Source organism: Dasypus novemcinctus, chromosome 20 (genome assembly GCF_030445035.2).
Source record: "Dasypus novemcinctus isolate mDasNov1 chromosome 20, mDasNov1.1.hap2, whole genome shotgun sequence".
NCBI lineage: Eukaryota > Metazoa > Chordata > Mammalia > Cingulata > Dasypodidae > Dasypus > Dasypus novemcinctus.
The window spans coordinates 19,338,953-19,357,354 of NC_080692.1; the positions used below are offsets into that span (position 1 = coordinate 19,338,953).

Consider the following 18,402-nt stretch of genomic DNA (forward strand, 5'->3'; position numbering starts at 1 on the left):
GAACAACTAAACTTTGAGCCTGTCCAGGTCAGAGGGAAGCCGGTGACTGCCATTCTGACTGCCCCAAGCAGGAGGGGAAGCAATACTGACTGAAAATCATAGTGCTTGTAAGGACTGGCTTCTTTCCACTCAGGTTGGAGTATAGCTCTAGCCTAAACACCAGTCCCACCTCTGGCAGGGAGGAAGCTGGGAGGGCCTGCACCACCTTTCTGGGAAGCTGCAAGCCACGCCACAGAAGCCGGTGCCCATCCTACTCTACGGGCACAAGCTGCCTCAGGAGCTATCCTGTGGCTGGAGTTAGAAGTTCCATTTCCCATAAATGGTGGAGGAAGAGACAGATGTCCACTGACCTCAGATACTGATTAGTGGACATGGCTGGCTAAAGTATAATCTTAGAGACAGCTAAAGTACAATCTTAGAGACAGCTAGGATCTAAGTGCGTCCAAGCTGGAAAGAGTCCTGTAGCCGCCATTTTGACTCCACCTCCCAGCATGAGAGGAAGGCAGGCAGACTGAAACCCAGTGAAGTTAGAGACAGGCTTCTTTCCACCAAGATCAGACTGCAGTCCTAGTCTAGGCTCCAGCCCCACCTACAGCAGAGAGAGAGCAGGCGGGACCTGCACCAGGCTCTCCAGAGAACTACAAGTGTTCTCTGCACAGGTTGAATAGTTAACACACCTGGGTCTGCTTCCCCATACCACAAGAGAACAGGAGAGGAGCCAGGTATCCTCGGCCTCTCCGGGAAATGGCAGGAGTTTTCAGCCAAGACAAACAGGTTTGTTGAGTGCCTTTGAGCCCATCTCCACCTCTGTCCTCCCACAGGTTAGGAGGGGGCTGGTATTGCCTCAACCTTTCAGGGCAACAGTTTTGGACTGCACAAGCCTGACTGTTGGGCACCTGTGGCTCCACCTCCATCCCCAATAGGACAAGAGATGGACTGTGTTTGCCCAGGCTCTTTGGGTAATTGCAAGTGCTTCTGGCCCACACAGCCTGGCGTGGTGGGTACTTGTGGACCCACCCTCACCCCCAACAGGAAAGAAGGAGGCTGGTCTTTCTACAGCCTTTTTGAGCAATGGCAGACCTTCAGACTATATGGACTGGACTACTGGATGCCTATGAATCCACCCCCACCGCCAATAGGATAGGAGGGGTCTGGTGTTTCCAACAGCCTCTCTGGACAACGGTGGGTACTTTCAGCCAACAGGGAGTGAACTGTTTGGTGCCTATGGATGCAACCCATGCCTTAAGAGGATAGAAGGGGGCTGGTGTTTTGTCAGCCTCTCCAGGCAATGGCAGGTATTCTCGGTCTAAAGGGACTAAACTGTTGTGCGCCCATAGAACCATCCCTACCACCCAATAGGATAGGAGGGGGCTGGTGCTTCCTCAGTCTCTCTGGGTAACGGTGGGTACTTTCAGCCTACAGTACTGAACTGTTGAGCATTTGTGGTTCCGTTATCACCCCCGAAGAGGCAGAAGGGACACTACTCCTTAAGTCTCTCAGGGCAACTGCAGGCATATTTGGCCCACAGAGATTAGATTGTTGGGCACTCCAGAGGGTCCATTCCCATTCCCGGCAGGGAGAGAGTCTGGTGATACATCCGTTTACCTGAGCAACTGTAGTCATTTTGGACCCACACAGCATATATTGCTGACCAAAACTATAGCTCCATCCCTGCCTAAGGCAGGGGAGGAACGGGTGTGAGTCTTCATCAGTGTCTCCAGGTAAAGACAGACAGTATTGTGCCCAACTTGGATTATTAAACACGGCTGCAGCTCTATCCCTAATCCTGACAGGGAAGAAAGGTAGGAAAAGCTTCATCACTTCCTGGGGAAACATGGGCAGCCTCAGCCTCCAAAGCTTATATCCTTGGCTCCTACTACACAACCAGCAAGGGAGAAAAGATAAGAAATCCCTAAACAAAAGAGAGAAACTGCACCCAGAATAAATACATCTAGCAAGCCAGATGCAGGAACACCAACAAAAAATTATAATCCATACCAAGAAACAGGAAGAGATGGCCCAATTAAAGGAACAAGATAAGCCTGCAGATGACATAAAGGAGTTTAGACAACTAATCTTAGATGTCCAAGCAAATCTCCTTAATAAATTCAATGAGATGGCTAAAGATATTAAGGATATTATGAAGACACTGGATGAGCACAAAGAAGAATTTGAAAGCATACATAGAAAAATAGCAGACCTTATGGGAATGAAATGTGCAGTAAATGAAATTAAAAATACACTGGAGGCATATAACAGCAGATTTGAGGAAGCAGAAGAAAGGACTGGCGAGTTTGAAGATATGGCCTCCAAAAGCAAATAAACAAACAAAAAGATGAAGAAAAGAATGGAAAAAATTGAACAGGGTCTCAGGGAACTAAATGACAGCAAGAGACATGCAAACATATGTGTCATGGGTGTCCCAGAAGGAGAAGAGAGAGAAAATGGGGCAGAAAGAATATTTGAAGAATTCATGGTGGAAAATTTCTAAACCCTATTGAAGGACATAAATATCCATGTCCAAGAAGCACAATGCACTCCCATCCAAATAAATCCAAATAGACCAACTCCGAGACACATACTAATCAGAATGTCAAACGCCAGAGATAAAGAGAGAGTTCTGAGAGCAGCAAGAGAAAAGCAATGTATAACATATAAGGGATACCCAATAAGATGAAGTACCGATTTCTCATCAGAAACCAAGGAGGCAAGAAGGCAGTGGTTTAATATATTTAAGATACTGCAGTAGAAAAACTACCAGCCAAGGATTTTATATCCAGCAAGATTATTTTTTAAAATGAGGGTGAGATTAGAATATTTACAGATAAACACAAACTGAGAGAATTTATAACAAAAAGACCAGCTTTGCAGGAAATACTAAAGTGAGTGTTACAGCCTGAAAAGAAAAGACAGGAGAGAGAGACAGTCCTGGAAGAGAGTCTAGAAAAGACAACTGTATCAGTAACAGTAACCAAAAGTGTCAAATATAAAATAACAGATAAAACACAAAGGTCAAACTGGATGAAATAAGAACTGCCTTTACAATAATAACATTGAATGTTAATGGATTAAACTTCCCAATCAATAGAAACAAACTGGCAGAATGTATGAGAGAATATAAGCCATCCATATTTTGTCTGCAAGAGACTCACTTAGATCCAAGGATACCAATAAATTGAAAGTGAAAGGTTGGAAGAAGATATTCCATGCATGCAGTAACCAAAAAAAAGCTGGGGTAGCTATACTTATATCCGACGATATAGACTTTAAAAGCAAAATTGTTATTAGAGACAAGGAAGGATATTATATATTAATAAAAGGGATGATTCACTAAGAAGAAATAGCAATCATAAATATATATGCACCTAACCAGGATGCCCCAACATACAGGAGGCAAACACTGGCAAAACTGAATGGAAAAATAGACATCTCTACAATAATAGCTGGAGACTTCAATATACCACTCTAAGCACTGGAGAGAAGATCTGGGCAGATCAATAAAGAAAGAGAGTTTGAATAATATGATAAATGGACTAAACATAATAGACATATACAGAACATTGCACCCCTAAACAGCAAGATATACATTCTTTTCAAGTGCCCATGGATCTTTCTCCAGGATAGACCATATGTTGCAACACAAAGATCTCAATAAATTCAACAAAATCAAAATTATAAAAAGCACATTCTCTGATCATAATGGAGTAAGGCTGGAAATCAACAAGCAGCAAATAAAGGGAAAATTCACATATATATGGAGATTAAACAACACACTCTTAAATAATCAGTGGGTCAAAGAAGAAATTTCAAGAGAAATCAATAAATACCTCGAGACAAATGACAATGAAAATACAATGTATCAGAACCTATGGGATGCTGCAAAGGCAATGTTGAGAGAAAAATTTATAGCCTTCAGTGCTTACATTAAAAAAGAAGAAAGAGCTAAAATCAATGACCTAACTACACAGCTGCAGGAACTAGAAGAAGAATAGCAAGCTAATCCCAAAGCAAGCAGAAGGAATGAAATAACAAAGATCAGAGCACAAATAAATGAAATTGAGAACAAAAAAAATAGAGAAAATTATTAAACCTAAAAGTTGGTTCTTCGGGAATCTTAACAAAATCAACAAACCCTTAGCTAGACTAAGAAAAAAAGAGAGAAGATGCAAATAAAGGGAATAAAAAATGAAAAGGGAAACCTTTCTACTGACCCCACAGAAATAAGAGAGAGCATAAGAGGATACTATGAACAACTTTATGCTAAAAAACTAGACAATGCAGATGAAATGGAAAAATTCCTAGGAATATACAAACAACCTACACTGACACTAGAAGAAATAGAAGACCTCAACAAACCAATCACAAGTAAAGAGATTGAAAAAGCCGTCAAAACAGGTCCCCAAAATAAAAAGCCCAGGATCAGACAGCTTCACAGGTGAGTACGAACAAACATTCAAAGAATATTTAATACCAGACTTACTCAAGCTCTTCCAAAAAATTGAAAAAGAAGGAACACTACCAAATACATTCTATGAAGTCAATAGCACCCTAATACCAAAGCCAGATGAAGATATTACAAAAAAAGAAAATTACAGACACATTTCTCTAATGAATACAGATGTAAAAATCCTCAATAAAATACTTGCTAATCGAATCTAACAATACATTAAAAGAATTATCCATCATGATCAAGCAGGTTTTATACCAGGCATGCAAGTCTGGTTCAATATAAGAAAATCAATCAGCATAAAACACCACATTAATAAATCAAGGAAGAAAAATTACATGATCTTATCAATTGACACAGAAAAGGCATTTGACAAAATACAGCATATTTTCTTGATAAAAATACTACAAAGAATTCTCAACATGATAAAGGCCATATATGAAAAATGCACAGCTAACACTGTAGTCAATGGTGAAAATCTAAAGCTTTTCCGTTGAGATCAGGGACAAGACAAGGAGGCTCACAGCCACCACTGCTATTCAATATAGTGCTAGAGGTTCTAGCTAGAGCAATCGGGCAAGTAAAAGAAGCAAAAGGCATCCAAATTGGAAAGGAAGAATTAAAACTTTCACTATTTGCAGATGATATAATTGTATATCTAGAAAGTCCCAAAAAATCTACAACAAAGCTGCTAGAGCTAATAAATGATTTCAGTAAAGTATCAGGATACAAGATCAATAACCAAAAATCAGTGGTGTTTCTGTACACTAATAATGCACAATCTGAAGAGAAAGTCAGAAAAAAAATTCCATTTACAACAGCAACTAAAAGAATCAAATATTTAGGAATAAACTTAACCAAGGATGCAAAGCACTTACATTCAGAAAACTATAATGTATTGCTAAAAGAAATTTTAAAAGACCTAAATAATCGAAAGAAAATTCCTTGCTCATGGATTGGAAGACTAAATATCATTAAGATGTCAATTCTATCCAAAGTGATATACAGATTCAATGCAATTGCAATAAAAATTCCACCAGCATTTTTAAGCAAATGGAAAACATAATTATCAAATTTATTTGGAAGGGTAAGAGGCCCCAAATAGCCAGAAACATCCTAAAAAGGAAAAGTAAAGTTGGAGGACTCTCACTTCCAGACTTTAAATCATATTACTTAGGTACAACGGTAAAAACAGCATGGTATAGGCATAAACATAGACAAATAGACCACTGGAACCAAACTGATGGTTCAGAAACAGACCTTCGTATCTATGACCAAGTGATTTTTGACAAGTCCATCAAGCCCTCCCAGTTGGGACAAAACAGTTTATTCAACAAATGGTATTGAAAGAACTGGATATCCATAGCTAAAAGAAAGAAAGAAGACCCCTACCTTACATCTTACACAAAAAGTAACTCAAAATGGATCAAAGACCTAAATATAAAGTACAACAAAGCTCCTAGAAGAAACTGTAGGGAAACATCTTCAAGACCTGGTTGTAGGTAGTGGATTCTTAAACCTTACACCAAAAGCATGAGCAACAAAAGAAAACATGGATAAATGGGGCCTCTTCAAACTTAAAAATTTCTGTGATTCAAAGGACTTCATCAAGAAGGTTAAAAGGCAGCCCAGTCAATGAGAGAAAATATTTGGAAACCACTTATCTGATAAGGGTTTGATTTCCATTCTATATAAAGAGATCATACCACTCAACAAAAAAAAAAGAGCAAGCAATCCAATTAAAAAATGGGCAAAAGGTTTAAACAGACATTTCTCCAAAGAAGAAACACAAATGGCCAAAAAGCACATGAAAAAATGTTCCATATCACTAGCTATTAGGGAAATGCAAATTAAAACAACAATGAGATATCATCTAGCTCCACATAGAATGGCCAGACAACAATAAGTGCTAGAGAGGAGTGCTGTTGGTAGGAGTGTAAACTGGTGCAGCCTCAGTGGAAGACAGTCTGGTGGTTCCTCAGGAAGCTAAATATAGAACTGCCATATGATCCAACAATTCCTCTACTAGGAATATATCCAGAAGAACTAAAAACTATGACACAAACAGATATCTGCACACCAATGTTCATAGCGGCATTGTTCACAACTGCCAAAAGATGCAAACAACCCAAGTGTCCATCCACCAACGAATGGATAAACAAAATGTGGTATATATGTACAATGGAATACTATGTTGCAGTAAGAAGAAATGAAATTGGGACATATGTGATAACATGGATGAGTCCTGAAGACATTATACTAAGTGAAGTAAGCCAGACACAAAAGGACAAATATTGCATGGTCTCGTTAATATGAAGTAAATACAAATAATAAACACATGGAATTAAAACCTATTGTATAGGTTATTAGGAGGTAAGAGGAGGGTTGAGAAAAACTATGGATACTTAATGTATGTAGAAGTTTTAATTAACTCGACTGTAAAAGTGTGGAGATGGATAGAGTTGATAGTAACACATTATAGTGAGTAACAACTGGTTTATAAATGGGATTGTGACTGAAAAAGGTAGTCTGGGGAAGTAAATGTCAATAGAAAGAAAGCTAAAGAATAATCTAGAGACTAAATAAGACAGTGAACCCAGAGGCGGTTGAGAATGTTGGTTAAGGGTACAAATGCAAGACAGTCCTACTCTGAGCTAGAGCAGATGTATATAACTATTGCAGGGTGATGGGAATATGGAGAAACATGGGAAAACTACAACTGGTGTGACCTACAGACTGTGATTAACAGCAATACTATAATATTCTTGCATCAATGCCAAGCTGTACTGTGCTGATAATGGAGGTATATGGAAAAAGTGTGCCAAATGTATGCTATGAACCATGATTAGTGGTAATAGTCTGATGATACTGTCTCATAATCTGTAACAAATGTTCCACCAGGGTGTGGAGCTGTATGGGAAATCTACACATCTATGTGATTGTTTTGCAAATTCACAATATCTGTAACAAAAATATATTAAAAAAAAATAGTATGGGTTGCAGAGAAAATACACCAAATGTAATAAGATAAAGACTATAGGTGGTAGTAATATTTTGATGATGCTCTTGCACAGTTTGTAACAAATGTTTCATAATAATACAAAGAGTTGGTGGAAGGGTAATGTATGAGACCCCTGTGTGATGTTATATGTTTACTTTGTAAGTTCACAATCTTTACTATACACTTATTGTTTATGTGTGTTCATGTATGAATACTTCAATAAAAAATTTAAAAAAATTTTTAAATGTATATTTCATGCTCTAGGGAAACCATTAAAAAACTTTAGAAAAGAAGTACAATTGTTATGCTAAGAGAGGAGAGAAAATGGAATTATAAACATGTTCAATTAAACCCAGTGAAGGCAGAAAAACAGAGGGGAAAATGAAGAAAAAAGCAAATGCATCAAACAGAAAACTATAACAAAAATCTCTTACCTGGAGTAGAACATTATGGAAGCCATATAATAGGAAAGCATCAGTAATGAATTAAAATGAAAAGGATCAATTCGTCAGAATGAAGCAAAAGATTATATGAAAAAAAAAAAAAAGATCACTCATAGAAACAAGGGTAGCAAATCAAACAGGGGAAATGCACCTACCTCTCCTACCTAAAAATAACATTTTACTTGAATCTAAATATACAGTCAAAAGTATAAAAGACTGTATAAGTGACCAGCCATAGAAGTATCATGATATAGAGAAATACAACAAATAAACAAATAAAAAGAGAATGTGAGACTATCATAAACAAGGGAGTAAGGAATGTTAATAACTACTCCTGAAAAATACCGCTCAGTTTTTTTGTTGTTGTTGTTTTTCAAAAAAGATTTTTTTTTTATTTTTCCCCCTCCCCCTCCTCCCACCCTGTTGTTTTTGATGTCTGTGTTGTCTTCTCATTTTCTCTCCTCCAGGATTCACCAGGATTCAATCCTGGAGACCTCCGATGTAGAGAGAGGCTCCCTGTCAATTGTGCCATCTCAGTTCCTGGTTTCTACTGCACTTCACCTTGACTTTCCCCTTGTCTCTTTTCTGATGCGTTGTCATCTTGCTGCATTACTCGTGTGCGTGGGCACTCGTTGTCGTCTTCTTTTTCACCAGGAGGCCCCAGGGATTGAACCCAGTTCCTTCCACCTGAGCCACATCCACTTCCCTACCTCTGAGTTTTATAACCCTAAATATATCTAACAGGGCCATCTTCAATGTTCAGCTGTTAAATGGAAAATTACCCCACCGTTTTAATAAAGGAACAAATAAAGTTCAACTATCAAATCTGAATTGGTTATGATTTGAATCGACCTCAAAAAAGGTGGCTTCCTACTTTTTCAAAAGTAGCTTTAAAATAACTGATTTTCTTCCTTTTCTTAGCTTCAGAATGTGATTTTATTTTTGGCATTACCTAAATGAAGACTCATAATGAGAGTATCATGATAAACACACTCAATATAAAGAAAAAGCACAAAACTAGGAATCTTGAGATTAGTATATAATCCTTATTCATATTAATCACATGAACTGGACGCAGTCATGTAATTAACTGGTCAAAAGTCTCATTTCCAATTCTCCCAGAGTTGCTATCTCAGAGATAATAAATATGAAGGTGTTTTGAAAATTGTAAACTGCTGTATATTGGATTATAGTATTATAAATTAAAGAAATAGATTATAAATATCTGTACCGTGTCCTAATATTCACCAACATGGGTGACTATACTGCTACATTAGTTCTCCTGGAAAATATGATTCTTATGGAAAGGAAAATATCAGATAATTGCTATTTTTAAATTATAGTCTCATATTTATGTAAAAAGGATATGCACATTTTAATCTTCTAAACTGCAAGTTTTCTAAGAATTTGGGGATTCTCATGAATAAAATAAAGTAGGGGTAGAATGATGAGAGAATTAATCAAGATACAAATAGAATTTTGAACTTATTACTCTATCGGTAAGTTCCTTCATATGAATACCCTAGAGTTTTCTACTATGTTCTTATTTAAAACAAAACAAGAAAATGGGAAAATTTTCTTTAACCTTTCTCAGCTGTGATTCCATTTTCAGACACTCCTCCTTCTTCTGCTCCAAAGCAATCTCTAGTGTCTTAAGCCGTGAGTCCTTTTTCAGTCCTGAGGAAGCCAGGGAAGAAGCATGCTCCTTCAGATCCAAGAGCGAAGCCTAAAAGAAGTAATAAACACCCAGAATAAATACTAACTATAAAAAGTAGAAATTTTAAAATTTTTATTATCTTGGGAGTTTACAGTTTCTTTCTACTGCCATATACTAATATATTTCCATTTCAAGAATATTCAAGAAATATAAAATGAAAGAAATTTTCTTAGTTTTAGCTTTAATTTTTAGTTTTGACTACGATAAAACAAGATTGATTCCCAAGAAACATCAACTGAATGATGATTCAAAGAGTTTTATCAATACATACCCATTCTCATAAAATAAATGGAAGTAGTTCAAGCTTCGTGAGTATAACTGGTCAACTTTCATAGCTATACTAAGACTCTGTCCTTTAGACAATTTTGAGCACCAGGAGTAAAGGTCAACTTCCTTTGAACTAGGATTACAAGGATGAGGAGACATCAAAAGCAAATCCAATGTGAGAAGTCCATCAATAAAGAAGAGTTGGCCTATAATCCACTCTACTAATATGGACAACTCTATAATTTACCAATCAGACTAGGCCAAGTGAAACCTCCCCACTTCTGTGCCCACCTCTCATCTACCATTCCCATAAAATCTCCCTTAAGTCTCCAATCAGGGAGACAAAATTTCAGCCTTGCCTCCTGTCTTCCTGCCAGTTGACCTTGTAATAAACTCCCTCTTTTGTCAAAATCCCAATGTCACAATATTGTCCTCTGTGTGTATTGGGCAGCAAGCCCTTGCTCAGTAATAAATTTTGGTGACCACGAAGGGACTTCTGGTCTCAGGACAATCTGCCTGATGTGCTGCAGCCTTGGCAGGGTACAGGACCCCATCGCCAACCCTAGGTGACCACCTAGATCAGTTTGTCTAGAGGCTTGACAATCAGTGTCCCCTCTGCTCCAGCCCAGCGTGTCAGGCCCTTTGGCACTATTTCCAATTTGAGGAAAGAAATAGTTCTGTGAATAGATGTCTTTTGGGTAAGCTCATATGAGTGCCTGTTCTCTTATCCAGTGTTTGTTAGGATTATGGGTTAGAATCCTACTTTTGGAATAAGTGCTACCCTTTGGGGTTGGAGTCCCCTCCTATGAGGAGGGAAGACCTTTTGTGGGGTTAGAGTCCCCAGATTAAGTACAAGGAGGACAATAAAAGAGAATTTAGCCATGGCGTCACTCATATTAGAAAATTTTAAAGGTATATCAGTTGGAATATGTTTGTAAGAAATTGTAACTATGAGGAATGCTAATGGTATGTATACTGCACTCTTTTAGACTGTATTTTGCAAAACTGGTCTTTGTTCAGCAATTAGCTAATGAAAAGAAAAAAGATGATTTTCTTTGGTAACGCGGTCTGGCTGCAAAAATAAATTAGAATTAGACAATCAATGGCCTGAAAACAGATTTTTAAATTATAATACTAGCCTACAATTAGATTTATATCATAAAAGGGAAGAGAAATGGGATGAAATCCTATACGTTCAATCTTTTATGTCTTTTTATCAGAATAAGGATTTACAGAAAAGGTGCAAAATTATGGTTCAAAAGGAAGGAACTCAGGCAAACCAGACAAAGTCTGTGTTGCCAGATTCCTAACCAGATGATGGTCTACTCATATCCCACTTGGTGTCTCCCTTGGCAACCCCGCCATATGTTGGAAATGGGGGAACCCTATAAACCTTCCAGAGGCCACCAATTCAGCCTTATACCCTTCTTTACCTACTGGTCAAGATGGAATGGTCTCCCCCTCCCACACATGACAGGATACTTAATTAGGTCTGAGGAGTGCTCGAGCCTACTCAGACAAGTTCCTTCAGGAGTAGATGATCAAGGCAACCTCAGAGGGTTTATATATGTGCATTCTCCCATTTCTGACCTGTATAATTAGAAGAAGAATATGCCCTCTTATAAAGATGACCCAAAAAAGAGAGAGAGAATCTCTTTACTTTGTTTTTTGCTACACATAACCTGGTCTTGGCAGACCTTCAGGCCCTCCTGCACACCCTCCTCATGCCAGAAGAATGCAGGATGATTTTATAAAAGTTCACCAAGAGGCTGATAGACTGCATGAATTGCAACCTAACAACCCAATTTGAATCCAGCAGCACTGGCCATCCCAGAAGCAGAGCCTGGGTGGGACTCAAATGACCCCAGGGAACAGACCAAACTAAACCATTATAAAGAATGTATCATAATAGAATACATGAGGCATACAGAAAATACACTGATTTGGACCTGGAATGCCTGGATAATATGAGGTTAGTCAATATGACTTGCATTAGTCAAAGTACTCCAGTTATAGGAAAGAGCTACAAAGGCTGGAGTGAGGATCAGGAATGCCTATGTCTCAATTGTTCAAGATTGCCTTTAAGGTTTTAATAGCTAAAATCAGACCCAGGAAAAACAAAAAGAGCAAGATATAAGGCAGCAAACTCCTCTCCTGGCCATTGCTTTGAGCAACAACCTGCCAGGCCCAAAGAAGAAATCAATGGGTACAAACAGATGATCTAGGGGAAAGAACCCCCGGGGCCCTTAATGCCTAACCTAATACAACAATGTGCTTATTGCAAACAAGATGACCATTGGAAGTAGGAATGCCAAAGGCCCTCTGCAAATCCACTTATCAAATGCCCCAGCTTCACAAAAGCAGCCAGGACTGATAGGGCCCAGAGGCAAGGCTCAATCCAACCAGTTCACTTGATATTTCCCACTAAGAGTCCGAATGGTGGGAAAGAAGCTCACAGACTTTTAGGTAGGCACCAGAGCAGCGTACTACATTCTAAATGAAAGACAGGGCCCTCCTTCCCCAACAACTATGGCTATTACTGGAGTATTAGGGGAAATGGCAAATAAATCCTTTATACAATTCCTCAAATGCCAATTTGGGGAAAACAATCTCAGACAGTTTCCTTTATATGCCTGAATGTCCTACACCATTGCTGGGATGGGACTTACTAACCAAACTAAACACACAAATAACTTTCTCATCAAAAAAAAATAAACAATGGGTTACTCCTGAGCAAGGCTGCCCTTTTCAAGCTGACTTGCTACAGCTGGACCGAGAAATACAACTCAGAATTCCTGAAGAGATGCTGAAGAAAATGAGGCCAAGGTGTGGGGTCGACGGTATGCCGGGAAGGGAAAAGACAGCTGAAATGGTACAGGTAAAACTCCATGCCAAGGCAAATACTCCTAATTTAAAACAATACTTTCTAAAAAGGTATACAAGAGAAGCCATCTAAGCCCAAATAGACACTTTTCTCTGTTATTGATGTGGGCTATGGGTGGAAGGCTGTTTGTCTCTAACCTAAGCTGTATGTGTCCTGACTTCTGGGTGTGGGACAGTAAGAGACTGCAGCCCTGTCCTTGGTGACATGGCAACGACTCCAGTCCCAGAGGAACAGTTTAGTAATGCAAACTCTATAAAAATTTAAATTTTCAGGGAAAATGCAAACCAAATGTGCTAAAAGCTCATCTAGAATGTATGAAGTCCATGCTAAAAGCTTACCTAGGATGTGGAAGATACGTGCTAATTCAAACCTACTGAGCCGTGAAACAAAGACTGATTTGGCCCTTCCTCTGTATAAAAGGAACTCAAAAATCTTGTTTGGGGCTTGGGTTTGAAACAGAAAGCACCCAAGTCTGGCCAGCCGTCAATAAATCATTTTTTCCTTCTTAAAATCATTCCTGAGTCCTGGCCTTTCTATACGCAAATAACTGAACTTCTTTCAACTTCTACAACATTTTGGGGGGCTTGTCTGGGATTGTAAACAAAGGCCAGAGATGGTAGCATTTTGCTGCCCCTTCCAGATCCCTGAGGAAGCCGGGAGGACTCTGGTGAACCCCAAATCTGGGCGCTTCTGGATTAAATTTAATCCAGAAAAGATGTGGGCTCCACTGGAATCTTCCCGATGAAAATTGAGGGCAATGGAAGGTCTGAAGAGAAAGATTCTGGGAATGAAAAAAGATTCTGGGAACTCCGGACGTGGAAGAAGGTAAGACTCACCGGGGGAGCATACTCAGGAAAAACCCTAGCTTTAATTGCTGGGGAGGGAGCCTGATCACCTCCCGAGAGAGGACCCTAGTACCTCCAGAAATCTGAGGGGAAGCCGTTCTCTTTAGATCTGGAAAAAAGGAGAAAAAACGGGGAAAAGCCTGGTGTTTTGGGTTTGTCTAACTGCATGTTAGAATCTGGTAACTGGTCTTGTCTCTACTAAAAGAGTGGAGGCTTGATTAAAAGAAAGGATGTTTATAAGCTCAAGTCCTAACATCCTGGAAATTGGTCTGGATTTTGAAAAACTTGGTTACAGGAAAATGAACCAGGTTTTCTAGTGAAGCTTGGTCTGGGTGTTAAGTTAAACAGTGAAAAAGGTCTAGCTGGAATCTTTCATTGTGGTGCTGAACTGTGAATGAATTTGTTTTATATCAAATGCTAAGTATTCTCTTTCTAAAGTTTGTAATGGCTGCAGGGGCAGCCGTGCTGAAAAAGATACACATAAACGTGTGGGTCAGATTAATGAGTTTTGTGCTTTGGTCTGTGTAAACTCAATGATGGTGCTGGAGTTGTGTGGTTATGTAAAGTGGTGGAAATTGGTTGACCTGGAACCCTCCCTTGCGGTTGGTAAAGTGAGTTGATTGCAGTTTATAAAACAAAACCATAGTGTGAGTGTGTGTGTGCATGCTCTGCTGTTTTGCCTCCCTGGGTCAGCCTCAATTGCAGGAACTCAGGGATTGTCTGTGTCCATGTCTGTCCCATGAACCCAGTTTTGTTGGAGCTGGCCCAGTCCAGCCAGTTGGAACTGGCTGGTAGAGCCAGTGACTTGAATCATAGCCCTCCCAGGACAGGGGGTCCCCAGGAAAGGCACCGAATTTGAGAAGGTTCTTTCTGTCCATTTTGGTAGAAAGCTGGAAAGCAGGGAAGAGCTTGCCCCTTTCCAGTGAGTCCACGCCTTCTATTCATAAACTGCATTCCTACTTGATCGCTGTGCACCCAAGTGCCTGGAAGGGGGGTGGGAGGGTGAAGGGGATGCAGAGTAGGATCAAAATAAGTGCAACAAAGTTCCCTCCCTAAGGTGTCAAAGGCCAAAATAAATTTGCATTTTGCCCAGGTTCTGTGAGACTATGTAAAATGTTTTGAAATGTTTTAAAGCTGTAAACTTGTCTAAAGGAAGGAGGCTATCCCTTGAAAACAATGAAACTCTCATCACTTGATAGCCTTTTTAATGGTCTGGCTGGGAACTTCAGGGTTGTGAATCTACAGAGGAAAAAAAAAAAGGGAATGAACCTTCACTTTAAAATCTGTGTTTGGCTTTTGTCTGTTGCTGGCGCCTAAGTATTCATGGTAAAAAGGTAGTTTACAAATGAATCTTTAAACGTCAATACTCTCTTGCTGGTGAATTAAATGCAGAACTTGCAGATGAGAATTTGTTCCATTACTAGGAAAAGGAAGGACTTCACAGAATTGTTACTAATAAAAGTCTTGTAATTTAATTAATAAAGGTATCCAATTCACCTTAAGGTTAAAACTTAATGATAACTCTGTAAGAGTCAAGATCATTTACAGATGCATTTATATTATAAAACAGCAGAAGAATAATAACTGAAATTGTAACTGGGTGAATTTAGCCTGAACCTAATATTGTAAGTGTAAATTCTAAACTAACCTTACCTTCGTTTATGGTTACTTCAAGCCTAGCCTCGCCACTTGCCTTTGCCTATGGTTATTTCATAACAGCTTCTACCCCTACAGTCCAGGGAAAAGAGATTGTGGGACATCCCTGTCTCCTGTCCTACTGGTATTAGTAAGCCTCCTTTCTCTCATGATTCCAGGTGTGAACTAAATCACTGCCAGGTGAAACTCTTAGCCCTCAGGGTTGAATGACCACTGGAGTTTTATTATCTTCAAGGACTGGGAAATAAAGGAGGTCTCCTGCCTTGACTGTCAGTGTTCCTAAGAGTGGCAATTCATGAGAGAAACCAGTTTCTCTGAGTCTTCAATAGCCTTGGTAAATATACACAGAATTAGTCTTGTTGCTTATCCAAAATTCTGCTAAATTCAAGGTAAAATATCAAGTTCTGAAACAAAAGAGAATTGTATTAAGGCATTGGGAACATTTTGGTTATAATTTATTAGTTAAGAAACAAAATTCTTGTGCAAAGCTGCATGGTTATAGTGCAAATTAAATAAAACAAAACAAAACAAAAACCTCTTAGAAATCTTCAATTATTTTGCAGTGACACTTGTTTTGTAAAAAGATGAAAGTTTTAAGTAACTAAGTTATGTTTCTGTGTCAAACCATTCATGTCTGCCTATTTGCTCATTGTCAGTTAAATATGCAGTTATTAAGTAAAATATATATCTAGAACCTAAATTAAACTGAATGGTACACAAAATAATGCAAATTATAAGTAACATCAATGAGTTGTGTTTCTGTGTTTAACTCTATTTCTGTCTGCCTATTTGCTCAGTGTATATCGTCATACATCAGGATAATAATATCAAATTAACAAATGAAAATTCTTAAAAGAGCTCTATTCAAATTGCTAAAAGTTAAATATGTAGTTATATATGTGAATAAATATTCCTGGAGCCCAAATTAGACTAAGCAAGATGGAAAAGTCATATAGAAATCTGATTATAAGAACTATAGGAAAAGGGCCTTCTCTTTGCAAGAGCTTTGACTGCGGGACTAGGTGTGGCAGGTTTCATCTACTAGGCTGGGGAATTAAAAATCAGTTTGCCCTGTAATTCCCCAGTTTAAACCTTTGGACAGCCTTAAAATAAGGGTGGTTAGTGGTTCTGTTGCCAAATTTCAGTAAGTAAAGGAAGGTCCATAAAAGCTATGGAGAGATCTTTCCTGGATTATGATTAAATAAATTATGTGACTGTAATGTGTTTCAGAACCTGGTAGTCAGTATGCTTTTAAAAATTATTCAGTTTCAGAACTTAAACAAAGAAAAGAAGTTTTAGCTTCCTGTAAGGAAAAGAAAGAGAACATTCCCTGCATTAACTATAATGGTTTCAATTTTATTTAGCTTGGGTGTAATCTCCCTTAGTTTATAAATTATCCATTAAGTAAATTAACGTTATATATACAAAATCTTTGGAGTAATTAAAATTTTAAGTTCATGTTAATGAAATTAAGCTAAAGAAAAAAATTGTAGATATGTTCTCTTAAATAAACAAACTTCTTCAGTTAGTAATTGTAATTTAATAAGTTTATTTAAACATAAAGTAACTAGTCTATGTGGTTGTAATCAATTATAAAGAATTTGCAAAAACATCTTCCAAACTAAAAATGTTTAAATGGTTCTAGTTCTAGAAGTCATTGTTAACTAAAAACCTGGATTGGTATTGGTGGCAAAAAATAACTGTGATAATAAAATCTGTCTGAAGGCCACCGCAAGGTACATATTTAAGTAAATGGTAATAAAAAGTTATCTTAATTCTATTGAGAATCTTCTGTTTTCATTTTAACAATGAAAAATAGGGTTTTTTCCCTCTATTACTAAAGTAAAATATCTACTATTATCTTCATGGTAAAATTGCATAAGTAAACAAAGTAATTTGATATATGATGCGTTGCATTAAATTTTTTAAAAAATATAAAAACAAGGAATAAACTTTAACATTGTCAAACTCTTTTGTGCATTCAAACCAGGCCTTGAATACATTACAGAGTGCCTCTCCATGTGAGTTATTGGCTAGGTCACTGACCCTTCAAATAGAAATATTTGCTATATCAGCCTCTAGTTATGCTCCTGAAGTCAACAAAAACTACGTTGCAGTTTCAGGCTCCTGCAGCAGCCAATGATGACTCGGTATAGCCAAGAAGCGTACAATGGATATTGCCTCCAGACTGGCACTGTTCCATACTGCCAGAGAGCACTATGCACCAGGCTGGTAGAATACTGGAAACTCTCTCTAGGATCAATGATGCTGTGTGAAGAACATGCTAAGTGAAGCCATGATTACCAGGATACTGTAAGTAAAACTTAAACACAATTAACATTATGGCCTGCTCCCACGGAGAGGTAACATGTAGAGTATTACAAACCTGAAACTTAAAACTATTAATTGCAACTCAGAATCCTTATGCATTAAGTAATACATTAATTAATATAAAGTGCTGTACTTTTATCCTGTATAAAATATATGCCTAATAATTATAATGTTATCTTTTCTATTCTGGATCAGATACAAAAGTATATTAGACATGTTAAATTCCTGGTAACTTCATTTTCTAAATAATTAATAAACATGTCTATAAAATAAGGTGACGGCCTTAGCCAGGCTCAGCCAACTTACTATTCTACTGTACTCTACTGTGTAGCAAAATGAGGTTTGCTGGCTAATAATGGGTCACCTATTGAACAGTAAAAATTACCAGAAATTGTACAATTAAAACCAAAATGTAAAAAATTTTATTCTGTAGTTCTGATCACTCCCACAGCTAAAACTAAGAAAATTTCCAACTTGGTGCAATATCCTGAATGAAACCAACTGCCCAAAAGGTGCCAGTTCACCAGGAATAACTGACAGAGCACATGAGCGCCAATCATCAAACAACCTGAAATATGTCTTCCAAACAAAGCTAAGAAATAAAATTAAAAAATAAAAATAAGTGAAAAAAAAAACAAACAAAAAAACACCAAAGCTAAAGTATCTGTTGCAATTTCTCTATGAAAATAACTAAAAAAAAAAAAAAAAGATATATATATATACTGTTCCCACCAGCTTTTAAAAAGGGATGCCATCTTTATAGGCACCTAACCTTGTCTACCTCTATAATCCAATGTCCTCTTTTAAAAAC

At 38.0% G+C, this 18,402-nt stretch overlaps 1 protein-coding gene across 24 annotated transcripts in view; it reads right to left on the minus strand.

Moving 5' to 3' along the window:
• Positions 1–18,402, minus strand: part of ERC1 (ELKS/RAB6-interacting/CAST family member 1) — a 661,999-nt gene that overhangs the window by 405,284 nt on the left and 238,313 nt on the right. For all 24 annotated transcript variants that reach the window (XR_011646640.1, XR_011646637.1, XR_011646639.1 and 21 more), the window contains one exon: positions 9,477–9,617. Coding sequence is in view for 17 of the 24 variants with exons in the window: in XM_058282535.2 (XP_058138518.1) it covers positions 9,477–9,617 (141 nt within the window). In the remaining 7 variants the exon portion in view is untranslated. The remainder of the gene's footprint in view (positions 1–9,476; positions 9,618–18,402) is intronic.